The sequence below is a fragment of the Piliocolobus tephrosceles genome, chromosome Y (genome assembly GCF_002776525.5).
Source record: "Piliocolobus tephrosceles isolate RC106 chromosome Y, ASM277652v3, whole genome shotgun sequence".
NCBI classification, from domain to species: domain Eukaryota; kingdom Metazoa; phylum Chordata; class Mammalia; order Primates; family Cercopithecidae; genus Piliocolobus; species Piliocolobus tephrosceles.
This window is the reverse complement of record NC_045456.1, coordinates 20,034,836-20,048,565: the sequence shown is the minus strand read 5'-3', so window position 1 is coordinate 20,048,565 and position 13,730 is coordinate 20,034,836. Positions and strand designations below refer to the sequence as shown.

Genomic DNA, 13,730 nt, shown 5'->3' with positions numbered 1-13,730 from the left:
TGCGCCCGGGGCGGGCTTTCTCAGCCCCCACTCTTGTCGGGACTGTATTAGAAACTCCGCCCCCCCCCAGCTCCGGTCCCTGAAGCTAGATGACCAAAGAATAAATTTGCAGTTTTGCTTTTAGCCTTGCCTACTCGCTGGTTCTTTTGTGCCCACTCTGGTGGTCTTAGAAAAACAAATCATGAAGAAAGCACAATATTGAAATATATTATGTGCAAACATATAACACACATGAATTTGACTTTTGAATGTTGACACAATAATCCTAAAGAAAATAACAAAACTAAAGTGCAACACCAAATAAGACTGAAGGATGATCGAGTTTATGTCATTATATTTAATTCACCAGATTAATAGGTCAAAGTTGAAAACCATGCAGTCATCATGACGCATTCCAAAAAAGCGCTTGACTGAATTTAATACCCATTCCTGACAAATGTTCTTAAGAAAGGAATACATACATTTTTTCATTATTTTATAGATGAAAACCTGTTGTAACCTTCACAAAAGTGTTAGAAGAATACTTTTCTCATGATTTTTTTTTTTTTTTTTTTTTTAGATGGACTCTTGCTCTGTCGCCAGGCTGGAGTGCAGTGGCGCGATCTCAGCTCACTGCAATCTCCACCTCCCGGGTTCAAGCGAATCTCCTGCCTCAGTCTCCCGAGTAGCTGGGATTACAGGTGCGTGCCACCATGACCAGCTAATTTTTGTATTTTTAGTAGAGACGGGGTTTCACCATGTTGGCCAGGATGGTCTCAATCTCCTGACCTCTTCATCCACCAACCTCGGCCTCCCGAAGTGCTGGGATTACAAGTGTGAGCCACCGCACCCGGCCTTTTTCATGATTTTATATATGAAAGCCTTTCGCATCCCCACAAAAGTGTTAGAAGAATTTTTTTCATAATTTTATATATGAAAATCCAATGTTGTATCCCCACAAAGTGTTAGAAGAATACATTTTTTCATGATTTTATATATGAAAACTTGTTGTATCTCCACAAAGTGTTAGTAGATGCATTTTTTCATGATTTATATATAAATAAGCCCTAATTTGACATATCTTAAAAAAAAAACCTTTTTTTTTTTTTTTACTATTCTTTTTATTATTCTGCTTCTTGTTTAATGAGCCACTTCTGTGGATAGTATAATACTTACAAAAATGTCAATGTTATTCAAAGAATGACAACAGATTTAATGTATTTTTTCTTATTATTATTCTAAAGTCAGTTGGTGTGAAGAATCTGACCTCAAAGACAATTCTTGATGATTCATTGGGGAGGACTAGAAACACCACCCTCTAACTTTATAACAAGTGATGGTCACTCAGCAAAGCGGCATGCTGGTTAATCCAGCTTTTGGCCCTTGAAGATTCACCAGACTAAGGATTAAGTGAAAAATATGTACCGCCTACTTCACTAAGGGCACTACCTTTCATATGTAAACAGTCCCCTATAGATCAATAAGAAAAGGACCCAACACCTGTATAAAAACAAAGGGCAATTCAAAGGTTTTCCAGAAATGGAACGCAGATGATTTTATGAAGATAGGCCATTTGATATCATTTTTCAACTAAGAGGTCGGCAATAATCAGAGAGTTTGTATGGCTCTTAGGAAACAGATCTGAGACATCATGAAGTCCCAGGCACTTGCGAAACTTCTATGGAGAATGGACTGACAGTATCCTTAAAAAATTAAACATTCACATCCGTGGTCGGCCCCCTCAAGGGTGGACAGGATGAGGCGTTTGTGATGTGTCAATACATCCTGGAGAATCTAGAAGGTCATCTCCACACCTGCACCACAGGTGGCATCCTACAGGTATTTGCTCAAGGAAGCAATGAAAGGGTAAGATAAATAACCAAGGGGTTCCCGCCACTATGTTCACCCGATTTCACACACTCCAAGTTACCACTAGTATCAAAATCAGAAGAAATAACTCCAATGCCAGAAAAAGCCAGCTGGCTGTGCCCATCAATATCCTGAGAATGATGGGATGTGAAAAGGTGTTGAATCCTCAACAGCAGGGAGACTGCTTGGATGACCCCCAACCAGAACTGAAATTGAAGGCAGAGTTTCTGAGCTTAGAAATGGGAAAGACCCAGCATTTATGACTGACTCCTTCATCCAACCTCTTCCCCCAAATCAGATGATTTTTGACACGGGTATGGTAACACCATACCTTTGCGTAGACAGATTCATGGGAAACCTAGCTTTTGTGACGTGCAGCAGTTTTTAACACCATCATCAGTGGCAAAATGAACATTCCCTTGAAATTGCCTTTCTCTGCATGACTATTTTAACAGCTTCACGTTAGCCTGCCTGTGCGACAGAGGACATACTGATGATATCCTCATTTTCCGGTGGAGGAAAGTTCATGAAGTCAATCCCATTCCAAATATCAGGACTTTAGATCTCTATGAGATTAGCACAGAATGCAAGTGGAGCCCTCTCCAAGCTTTCATAGAGACATGTATTTTGAAAGCCTTAATGGGGAAACAATTCTCAATGTGGAAAAGTTGTCAAGTATTGCAGAGAAGAGAACAGGCTTTTGGTTAATCCCAACTTGTTAGAAAGGGTATGAGGGTTTTCTCAGCCACAAGGCTATGTTACCCCCACATTAAACCCAGCTTTCACATTGAAGTAGTTCCACACTGTGTAAAGACTGGACAGACTGTTTGTAAATTTGTGATATTCAACCCATATGAAACTCAAGAGAACATGGGGAAGTATCTAGGTGCAGGTATCAGGATGCAGGGAGTACCTGGATGCAGGGAAGTATCTGGAAGCAGGGAGTATCTGGACTCAGAGGGTACCTGGATACAGGGGGTAGCTGGATACAGAGAATATCTGGATGCATGGAACATCTGGATGCAGGGAGTACCTGGATACGAGGGAATATCTGGATGGAGGAGAGTAACTGCATGGGAGGGAGTATCTGGATAGAAGGGAGTATCCAGATGGAGGAAAGTATCTGGAAGGGGGTGTGTGGAAGGAAAAGCATACATGGATATAAGAGAGTAACTGGATGGAAGAAAGTATCTAGATGAAAGGGAGTATCTGGATGGAGGAGAGTATCTAGAAGGAAGGGAGTATGTATGTGGTACAGGAGAGTAACGGAATGGGAGTACCTGGATGGGAGTATCTGGATGCAGGGGGCATCTGGATGCAGGGAATACCTGGATACAAGGGAGTATCTGGATGAAGAAGAGTATCTGGAAGAGAGTTTGTGGATAGAGGAGAGTAACTGGATGGGAGTATTTGGATGAAGGAGAGTATCTAGATGGAAGGGAGTAATTGGATGAAAGGGAGTATCTGGATGGAAGACAGTATTTGGATGAAAGGGAACATCTGGATGCAGGGAGTATCCAGATATAGGGAGTATCTCAATGGAGGAGAGTACCTGGATGTAAGGAGTATCTGGATGCAGTAAGTACCTAGATTCATAGAGTATCTGGATTCAGGGGAATAACTGGACACAGGGAGTATGTGAACTCAGTGGGGGTACCAAAATGCAGGGAGTATCTGGATGCAGGAAGCACCTGGCTATAAACCAAAATCTGGATGGAGGAGAGTATCCAGATGTAGGGAGTATCTGGATTCAGACGAGTATCTGAATATACAGGAGTATCTGGAAGCAGGGAGCATCTGGACTCGAGGGGGTATCTAGCTGCAGGGAGAGTATCTGGAAACAGGGACTATCTAGATGGAGGAGAGTATCTGGATGTAGGGAATAGCTGGATTCAGACGAGTATCTGAATATACAGGAGTATTTGGAAGCAGGGAGTATCTGGACTCGGGGCAGGGTACCTAGCTGCAGGGAGAGTATCTGGAAACAAAGTATCTGGATAGAGAAGAGTATCTGGCTGGGAGGATCTGGGTGCAGAAGAGTACCCGTCCCAATGTGGCAGGACACGGGAAAGGAAAAGAGCCCAACAAGGACATTTTGGAAAGAAAGAGCTAGCACTTAGGCTGAAAATTTGCCTTAAAGCCCCAGAAAAAGAACTTGGAACCCATCCTGTAAATTACCACAGCCTTCTTTAACATCCACCCACGGCAAAACATTTAAGTAAAAAAAGACATTTTGGAAAGAAAGAGCTAGCACTTGGTTTCTAATTTCTTTTTATTAGTCTGCCATGAGAAAGAAATATCCCTACAAATGAAAGAAATATTGAAGAAACAAATTGAAGGGCTTACCTTATTTTAATTAAAAAAAAAAAAGTCAGGGCTACCAGGGAAGTTTCAGACGTGCTCAATGGACACGTGATTTGTAAACAGCCGAGATTCTGGGGGACGGGGGGTGCCTCGGTGGGGATGACATTTGAGTTACGGGGACTTCATAATGGCCAGCCTTTCACATCCCATGGGAAACCCCTCTCCCCCGGGCCTTGGAGAATGGGGGTCCAAGTGCCTATCCCCCTTTGGATGTTTCATCGTTAGTAAACATCATCCGCCCAGCAACAAGCAAAGCACATCGCAAGATTACAACAAAGAATCCGCCGTGAACAGAAGGCCTCCGACTCTGCTCTCACGCAAATGTCCTTCGGGGAGGAGCCTCAGGCAGCTGTTCTAACCCTGCCGCCAACGCCTGGGCTGTTTCTGCCAACATTCTTCTATTTCTCTAAAAGAGTACGCTGAACTGTGAGAGACAGAGAGAAGAGAAAGTCATTCCCAGTTCCCTGAGCACTCACGTGGACACAGTTCCTAAAACTTTCAGGAGCTGGTGGTTTTATTTCTGCATAAGAAAAATGGGCCCAAAACTCATCACGAAAAAGCAAAACCCTAACTCTCAATCAATTCAATCAATTTCATTGAATGATGCCATTCATACAAAAAAAAAAAAAAGGATACTGCAGAAAAAGCAGAAGGAAAACGGCAGAAGGCAATTTCCACTAACGACGTCACCAAGACAGTAACAAATGCCTATAACTTACCAAATGGAAGAATAAATCTTCTAAATGAGAGTGTGCAGTTTTTATTGATTTGCAATTATGCCAGGCTGAGATTTTCTGGTCCGTTCATTTAAGTTTTGGAAACTTTATTCTGCATGTCAGTCTTAAAATTATTTTGGAGGGAGAAGCTGGGATTTGGAAGAAGGAACTAAGAACAATGGTATTTTTCTTCCAAACAGGCTGGTAGAAAACACTGGAATGCCAAGCCCTTCAAGTAACGAGGGCCCCACACATATATACCAATGTACTGGCTAACGAAGCCAGACAACTTCATTAGTGGGCAGCAGAGGAAATCTTTCTTTTCTCTTCAAGATATAGCTTGTTCTAAACATCTTTCCCTGACTCGAAAGAGCAGTCAACAAGACACTAACTTTCTTTTATTATTATTATTATTTTTGAGACAGAGTTTTGCTCTTGTTGCCCAGGCTGGAGTGCAATGGCGCAATCTTGGCTCACCACAACCTCTGCCTCCCAGGTTCAAGCGATTCTCCTGCCTCAGGCTTCCAAGTAGCTGGAATTACAGGCATGTGCCACCACACGTGACTAATTTTGTATTTTTTGTTATTGTTGTTAAGTAGAGACGGGGTTTCTCCATATTGGTCAGGCTGGTCTCGAACTCCCAACCTCAGGTGATCCGCCCGCCTCAGCCTCCCAAAGTGTTGGGATTACAGGCATAAGCCACCGCGTCTGGCGAGACACTTTCTTGAAGTCTCTATCTTTAAAACTGAATGCCAGGCACGGTGGCTCACGCCTGTAACCCCAGCACTTTGGGAGGCCAAGGTGGGCAGATCACTTGAGGTCAGGAGTTCGAGACCAGCCTGGAAAACATGGCAAAGGCCTGGTCTCTATTGAAAATAGAAAGAAAATTAGTGGGGCATGACAGTAGGTGCCTGTGGTTCTAGCTACTCAGGAGGCTGAGGAAGGAGACTCACTTCAACCCGGGAGGCGGGCACTGCAGTGAACAGAGGTCGCACCACTGCACTCTGGCGACAGAGAGAGACTCCATCTCAAAAAGAAAAAAAATTAAAATACTTTAAATCATCTCACTAAAAATACATCTCAATTTGACAGCTCCTATTAAAAATAAACGTTGCATCTCTCAGGCAAATGAGAAGGTTCCAATTATGTACAAATGAAAGACAAAACACACGCACATATATACACACAGAAATGTCTTTCTTGCCATTTTCAAAAGTGCTTCTAATGGCAAAATGCCTTTTACCCTGAGAGGCTTCTCACGAATTAAACAGTCTCTTCTTAACCACATTTTCCATCTGGTTGAGAGAAGTTGTAGAAAGTGATAGCAGGCTGGGCGCGGTTGTTCACGCCTGGAATCCCAGCACTTTGGGAAGCTGAGGTGGGAGGGCTGCTTGAGGTCAGGATGGGCAAACTAGTGAGACCCTGTCTCCACAAAATAAAAAAACAAATCAGTCGGGCATGGTGGTGCACACCTGTGGTTCCAGACAATCAGGAGGCTGAGGTGGGAGGATCCCTTGAGCCCAGGAGGTCAGGGCTGCAGTAAGCTATGATCGTGTCGCTGCACTCCAGCTTGGGCGACAAAGTGAGACCCTATCTCTAACAACAAAAATAAAGGTTGACAGCAAAACTTGACAAGCTATATTTCAGGAGATACATTTCAGGAGGACTTTTAATTCCCAGTGCACGCCAGCCAGCTGTGGACTTCCCGATGACGCAACAATCGTGTGCCACTTGGACCTTTCTTTTTTTGAAACAGTCTCACTGTGTCATCCAGGCTGGAGTGCAGTGGCACGATCTCGGCTCACTGCAACCTCTACCTCTGGGGTTCAAGTGATTCTTCTGCCTTAGCCTCCCAAGTAGGTGGGATTACGGGCGCCCACCACCACACCTAGCTAATTTTGTATTTTTAGTAGAAACGGGGTTTCACCATGTTGACCAGGCTGGTCTCGAACTCCTGGGAAAACTTCCTTAATATTTTGTTAAACAGAGACTCAGGCACACATAGGTCTTCCCTGAAAGCCCAGGCCCTAGGAAGTTTATACATTCATTGTCTCTTGAAAGTATCCCTCAAAAGCAACGAGACATAAAGGAAGACATTCAAAGCCATGCAACCAAATTTGAGAATGTGAGCAGGACAGCAAGATGGGAGAGCATGGAGAAGATAACATGGGAACACTGGCCACGTGTGCGAACCGCTGTTCCCCGTCCTTCTTACCAGCTGGCTCTGCGTTGGCGTTCCGGTGGCTCTCCATGTCCACCTCCCCTTGTTCTGCTGAAAACAAGAAGAAAACACACAGAGAGGCTCAGTGCAACAGAGAACCCTCTCCTCAAAATACACACAGAATACTTGGGCTTTCCTGAGGTTGACACTCCTATTGCTTGGATGAGAGCACTCAGTTCTGAACCCCAAGACCCACTGGGAATATGGAGTCTAACACTCAACTAAGTGAAGACTTTGCCAGTATTTTTTCTTTTTCTTTTTTTATGAGACGGAGTCTCGTTCTGTCACCCAGGTTGGAGCGCAGTGGTGCGATCTCCGCTCACTGCAAGCTCCGCCTCCCGGGTTCACACTATTCTCCTGCCTCAACCTCCCAACTAGCTGGGACTAGAGGCACCCGCCACCACACCCGGCTAATTTTTTGTATTTTTAGTAGAGATGGGGTTTCACCGTGTTAGCCAGGATGGTCTCGATCTCCTGACCTTGTGATCCATCCGCCTCGGCCTCCCAAAGTGCTGGGATTACAAGTATGAGCCATGGCGCCCAGCTGCCAGTATTTTTTCATGCATGGCACAGGCAGAGATAAACTTCAACAGGGTAATCCAAGCAGCTTTATTTTCCTCTATTTTAAGGGTTGCTTTCTTCTCCCTAAACACTGAGGAACACCCACATGGAAGCCCTTTCTATACATATATTAAAAAAAGCACATGCATCTATGAAAATAAGATTCTTAATAACTGCCCCCAAACTCATCAAACAAATGCAGACGGCTGGGCGCAGTGGCTCACGCCTGTAATCCCAGCACTTTGGGAAGCTGAGGCAGGTGGATCACTTGAGGTCAGGAGCTCGAGACCAGCCTGGCCAACATGGTGAAACCCCGTCTCTACTAAAAGATACAAAATTTAGCTGGGTGTGGTAGCGTGCACCTGTACTCCCAGCTACTCGGGAGGCTTAGGCAGGAGGATCGTTTGAACCCAGGAGGTGGAGGTTGCAGTGAGCTGAGATCGCACTACTGCACTCCAGCCTGGGTGACAGGGTGAGACTGTCTCAAAATAAAAATAAATAAATAAAAATAAATGCAGAGGCTGGGCACAGTGGCTCACACCTGTAATCCCAGCACTTTGGTAGGCCCAGGTGGGCAGATCACAAGGTCAAGAGATCAAAACCATCCTGGCCAACATGGTGAAACCCTGTCTCTATTAAAAATACAAAAATTAGCTCGGCGTGGTGGCGTGCACCTGTAGTCCCAGCTATTCGGGAGGCTGAGGCAGGAGAATCACTTGAACCCAAGAGGCAGAGGCTGCAGTGAGCCAAGATCATGGCACTGCACTCCAGCGTGGGTGACAGAGCGAGACTGTCCCAAAATAAAAATTAAAATAAATAAAAATAAATGCAGAGAATCTCAGCAGATTAGCATCTTTTCAGTACCTGGGGAAAGGGGACTTTCTTCCTTTATCCACCCTGCACTGATCATCCTTCTCAGGTTGAACTGGCTCTCCTACCCCGCCTTCTACCTCCCCCAGAATGCAGAGTGAGATGAGTGAGGACTCAGACCACTAAGAGCTGCCCCAGCCATCAAAGGACAAGAGAGCCGAGGGGTCTTGTGTACCCAGTGTTCTTCCTCCTCCAGCATTTTTTCCCAGTCTTGTTTCTATTCCCAAATTTCTTTTTTTTAAAATTATTATTAATATTTTTTTGAGACAGAGTTTCGCTGTCGCCCAGGCTGGAGTGCAGTGGCGCGATCTCAGCTCATTGCAACCTCTGCCTCCTGGGTTCAAGCGATTCTCCTGCCTCAGCCTCCAGAGTAGCTGGGATTACAGGCATGCACCACCATGCCCAGCTAATTTTTTTTATTTTTAATAGAGATGGGGTTTCACCGTGTTAGCCAGGATGGTCTCAATCTCCTGACCTCGTGATCCGCCAGCCTCAGTCTCCCAAAGTGCTGGGACTACAGGCCTAAGCCATGGTGCCCGGCCCTCTATTCCCAAATTTCTATTAAAAAATGTTTCAAGCATGCCACAATGCAAACAGGGTCATCTCCCCAAATGTTGTCGGTGTCGCTTCTTTTCCGACGCACAGCATAAGCCAACAGAATTGGAAACGCGTAAGAGATGCACAGATCTATAGGTATTTATTTCTTTCCAGTGTTGGTGTGAAGGAACACCCACGTTTTCAACACAAAGGGAAGCGGCAGAAGCAGCTCATCGAATCTGTGGCCATGCATTTCCCACTCACAAAGACCGTACTATTTGTAAAACGGCCCCATCTGTGGTTCGAATGCCTTCATAAAGGGACACGTTTGTATGGTGCAGCAGTGTAACTTTTTTTTTTTTTGAGATAGAGTCTCGCTGTGCCACTCAGGCTGGAATGTAGTGGCGTGATCTCAGCTCACTGCAACCTCCGCCTCCAGGGTTCACACCATTCTCCTGCCTCAGCCTCCCGAGTAGCTGGAACTACAGGCGCCGCCACCACACCCGGCTAATTTTTTGTATTTTTAGTAGAGACGGGGTTTCACCGTGTTTGCCAGGATGGTCTCAATCTCCTGACCTTGTGATCTGCCCGCCTCGGCCTCCCAAAGTGCTGGGATTACAGGTGTGAACCACCGTGCCGAGCCAGCAGCGTAACTTTTAATGACAGCAGAGGCAGCCTCGCCAGTTTATACTACACGAACTCATGGTTTCAGCCGTTCTTCCCTAACCACTAAATGACTCCCACATAAAGAGGCCAAAGTTCTATGATTTAAGAAAAAGAAAGAGAGGAAAAACCCCCAAAGAGGAGAACATTTGAAACGATCTGAAAATGTTCAGCACAAATGTCATTTGTTCTGCTGGTGGCAAGTTGTCAACACGGGTGCATTTTGCAGCCAACTGTCCTGGCTAGAAATTGAAAACGTGCATTCATTTCAGAGGACAAATAATTTCTCCTTCCCCCCTCACTGGTTAAAAAGCATAAAAGATATTCTTTTTATTCCTGTAATTTTATAAAACACTACATAAAAGCTGGCAAGTTTTAAAGAGGGAAAAAGTCAATTGAAAAGAATAAAGTCTTACAAGGGCAAAGTTCATCTGGGGCAACAGTTCCAATATCACGGACCTCTCAGGAGAACTGGTCTCATGAGATGCTCTGTACACCCCCATCCACGTACTCTTCCTGTCAAAACTTAGACCAAGCACGCCACATCTGACAAGTCAACTTCAAACAATTCATGGTGCTTTTCTTTCAGGTTAGAAATCATTTTTAGCTATTAGAACCATTAAGCAAAGTAATATGCCTTTAATGGGTCCCTATGCTTTGTGAATATATATTTATACACACACACACCATGCACTTGGGACCAATCCTGAGACCATATACCTGAGGATCGCTGTCTAGCAGTGGCTAATCTTTAAGTGGTGTTAGGACAGACACTTTGGGAAACACACAGGACATTTTGGACTCAGTCCTGTGGTCACTGGGGGGCAGCTTTCATTGCATCAGACTTGAGACACCTTGGGACACATCCTTCAAAGAGTGGGGGGCTGTAAAGGTGACCTCTGTGAGGTGACCAGACCCATATGGGTCAGGGTTTTGTGCCCTCACACCGTACAGTGCCCCAACACAGGAGGATCAAACCATCTGTGCTCAGCTAGAGCTACGGCTAAACCATAAGGGAGGCTGTGCCTCATTTCCACAAGAGGGCAAATAAGAAAAAAGCAAAAGGAATATGAAAAAAGAGGAAAATAAGAAAAAAAAAAAAAGAAATCAGAAAAGTCAAAGAAATAAGAGGAAAAGAATGAAGAAAAATGGAGAATAAAAGTAAAAAAAGAAAAATAAGTAAAGCAAGTAAGATAAAAAAAGAAAATGCAAAAAGGAAAACAAATAAGAAAAAGAAATAAGAGAAAAAGAAAAAGAAATAAGAAACAAGAAACAAAAAAAGTAAAAGGAATAAGAAAAAAGAAAAAGGGCCAGGCACAGTGGCTCATGCCTGTAAATCCCAGCACTTTGGGAGGCTGAGGCAGGCAGATAACCTGAGGTCAGAAGTTCGAGACCAGCTTGGCCAACATGGAGAAACCCTGTCTCTACTAAAAATACAAAAATTAGCTGGGTGTAGTGGTGTGTGCCTATAGTCCCAGCTACTCAGGAGGCTGAGGCAGGAGAATTGCTTGAACCCAGGAGGTGGAGGTTGCAGTGAGCCAAGATTGCACCACTGCACTGCAGCCTGGGCAACAGAGTGAGACTTCATCTCAAAAAAGAAATAAAAGAAAAATGAAAAAAGAAGAAAAGTAAAAAAAGAAAAAGAAATAACATATAACAAAGAAGAAAAGTAAAATAAATAGAAGGAAAAGAAGAAAGAAAAAATGGAAAGAAAGAAAGAAAGAAATAAGAGAAGTAAAAGAAAGAAAAAGAATCGATTACGCTGAAGAACAAGTCGGTGGACTTCAGAAACGGAAGGAAAATCCAGGTACAATGTGTGTTTCAGGCATATGGGAGAATCTGAAGACGACGCCCGGAGAGGCTCTGTGCTCAGACATGTGAATAGGGACCTGACCACCCAGCAATTCCCAACAGGCCTTAGAGTGTGAAGATCAGGAGATGTTTGGGTGATTCCTCAACATATGAATTTTGTTTTTCTAGGAACCAAGATGTGCACCTGTTTGGAACACTGATCACAGAAAGAGTTAAGAACCGCTTCATAGGAAGTGCAGTGAGAAATGCAAGTCAAGGGCTGAAAAGGTTGAAGATTTAAAAATCCATGCATGACCTGGAAAGTCAAATCCTTAGGACGTGAGTGAGCGTAACTAGGATACTGCAGGGAAGAGGGTGGCCACCCTGGGTCCCAGTTTGTTCCCTTGGCAGGGATGGACTTGGGGACAAAACTCATTAAAACATGGAAGTCACTGCCCTGTTACATTTACGTTTAAAAGAACATATTTGTATTTCTCTTCATTTGCTGAAGCTCTTGTGCAGAAATATGATTTGCTATAATGAGCTTCTGTGCATCAAGAAAGGCAAAAGCATATGGAATTGAAGGCAGAGAATCTGTCATGTGAGTGAGAATCCCACCGTGGTGGGAATTTGCTAGCGGGGCGAGGGGAGTGGCAGATGGAAGGGTTTGCTTTAAGGCTGCATCTTAGCAGATAAAACGATTACGGTCAGGATGCTCCGCAGGCCTGGGCTGGGTTCTCTGCTCACCCCTAGGTCTTCAGCTCATCTGAAATGGAAGGTTGAAAGAGACAAAATAATAATAATAAAAAAAAGTAAACTGGTGCTAGGTCTGCTTTTGCTGTGCGCTGGGGCCCCCAGCAGCAGGGAGGTGATAGAAAGAGCTGCTCTGAGCAAGGAGGTAACGGGAAAAGAGGCTCAAAGTGTGAGAGTGGGAAGCAGAAACCACAATGAAGGAGTGGAGGCAGGGAGACACAGAGGAAGGCAGGGAGGGAGGCAGGGAACAGGGAGGCCAGGAGGGAGGGAGGAAGGAAGGAGGGATGGGGAAAGGAAGGGAGGAAGGCAGAGAGAGAGGGAAGGGACAAGGAGGGAAGGAGGTTGGAAAAAAGGAAAGGGGGAGGTATGGAGAGAGGGGGGAAAGGAGAGAGGAGGAAGTGAAGCAGGGAGGAGGGAAATGAGGGAGGGAGGAAGGGAAGGAAGGAAGAAAGGAGGGGGGAAGGAAGGAAAGAAGGGAGAGAGGAGGAAAGAGGCATGTAAGAAAAGGAGAGATGGATGAAGAGAGGAAGAATAGAGAGAAGAAAAAAGGAAGGAAGGAAAGGAGGAAGGGATGGAGGGAGAAAAAAGGAAGGATGGAGGGAGAAAAAGGAAAGAAGGAGGGAGGGATGGAAGGAAAGAAAGAAGGGAGAGAGAAAAGAGGTACATAAGAAGAAAAGTGAAGGAAGAAAGGAAGAGATAGAGAAAAGGAAGAGAGAAAAAGGAAAAAAGGAGGAAAAGAAGGAGGGAAGGAAGGGAGGGAGGGAGGAAGAAAGAGGGAGAGTTCAAAAAAGAATGAAAAGAAAGAGGGAGAATTGAGGGCAAAGGAAGAAAGAGAAAAGCAGGGAAGGAAGAGAGAAAAGGAGGGAGGGGGAAAGAAAGGAGGAGGGAAGGAACAAAGGCAGAGAAGAAGAGAAAGAAGGAGGCAGGGAGAGCCAATAGCCTATCTTGTCAAAGCCTCAAGAAAGCCACTGTGAGCCCAGGACCCTGGTAATCACAGCGTTAGGACCAGCCACCACACCCAAAGGACGGCATCCTTAACATCCCGTGCCAACCACGGAAGCTGGGCTCTGTGGGAAGCGGTCAGGCTCCGTGCGGTTAGTGGTCTGAGCCAGGTCCTCCGTGAAGCCAACACACCCAGATGCAAAGTCACAGACGCCGAGTGCATGAGAGAAGCAGCTTAAACAGGCCCCTTCATATCATGTGGACAAAAACCAGGAGAAACCCAAGCGCCACAAACTCAAATCTGTAGGAAGGGAGGAAGGGAGGCTGGTGCAAAAGTAATTGTGGTTTTTGCCATTAAAAGTAATGGCAACATAGCAAGACTGTGTCTCTACAAAAAAAAAATGTTAGCTGAGTGTGGTGGCTCTCAGCTAATCTTTTACCTTTTTTTTTTTTTTGTAGAGACA

The 13,730-nt window shown here is 44.8% G+C and overlaps 1 protein-coding gene across 1 annotated transcript in view; it reads right to left on the bottom strand.

Moving 5' to 3' along the window:
• Positions 1-4,181: 4,181 nt before the first annotated feature.
• The window catches only part of LOC113223394 (CD99 antigen-like), a 30,666-nt gene continuing 21,117 nt past the window's right edge, over positions 4,182-13,730 (bottom strand). Inside the window, exons 10-11 of the mRNA XM_031935001.1 lie at positions 7,144-7,200; positions 4,182-4,636 (exon numbers count right to left, since the gene is read on the bottom strand). Of these exons, the coding sequence (XP_031790861.1) occupies positions 4,611-4,636; positions 7,144-7,200 (83 nt within the window). The 3' untranslated portion in view covers positions 4,182-4,610. The remainder of the gene's footprint in view (positions 4,637-7,143; positions 7,201-13,730) is intronic.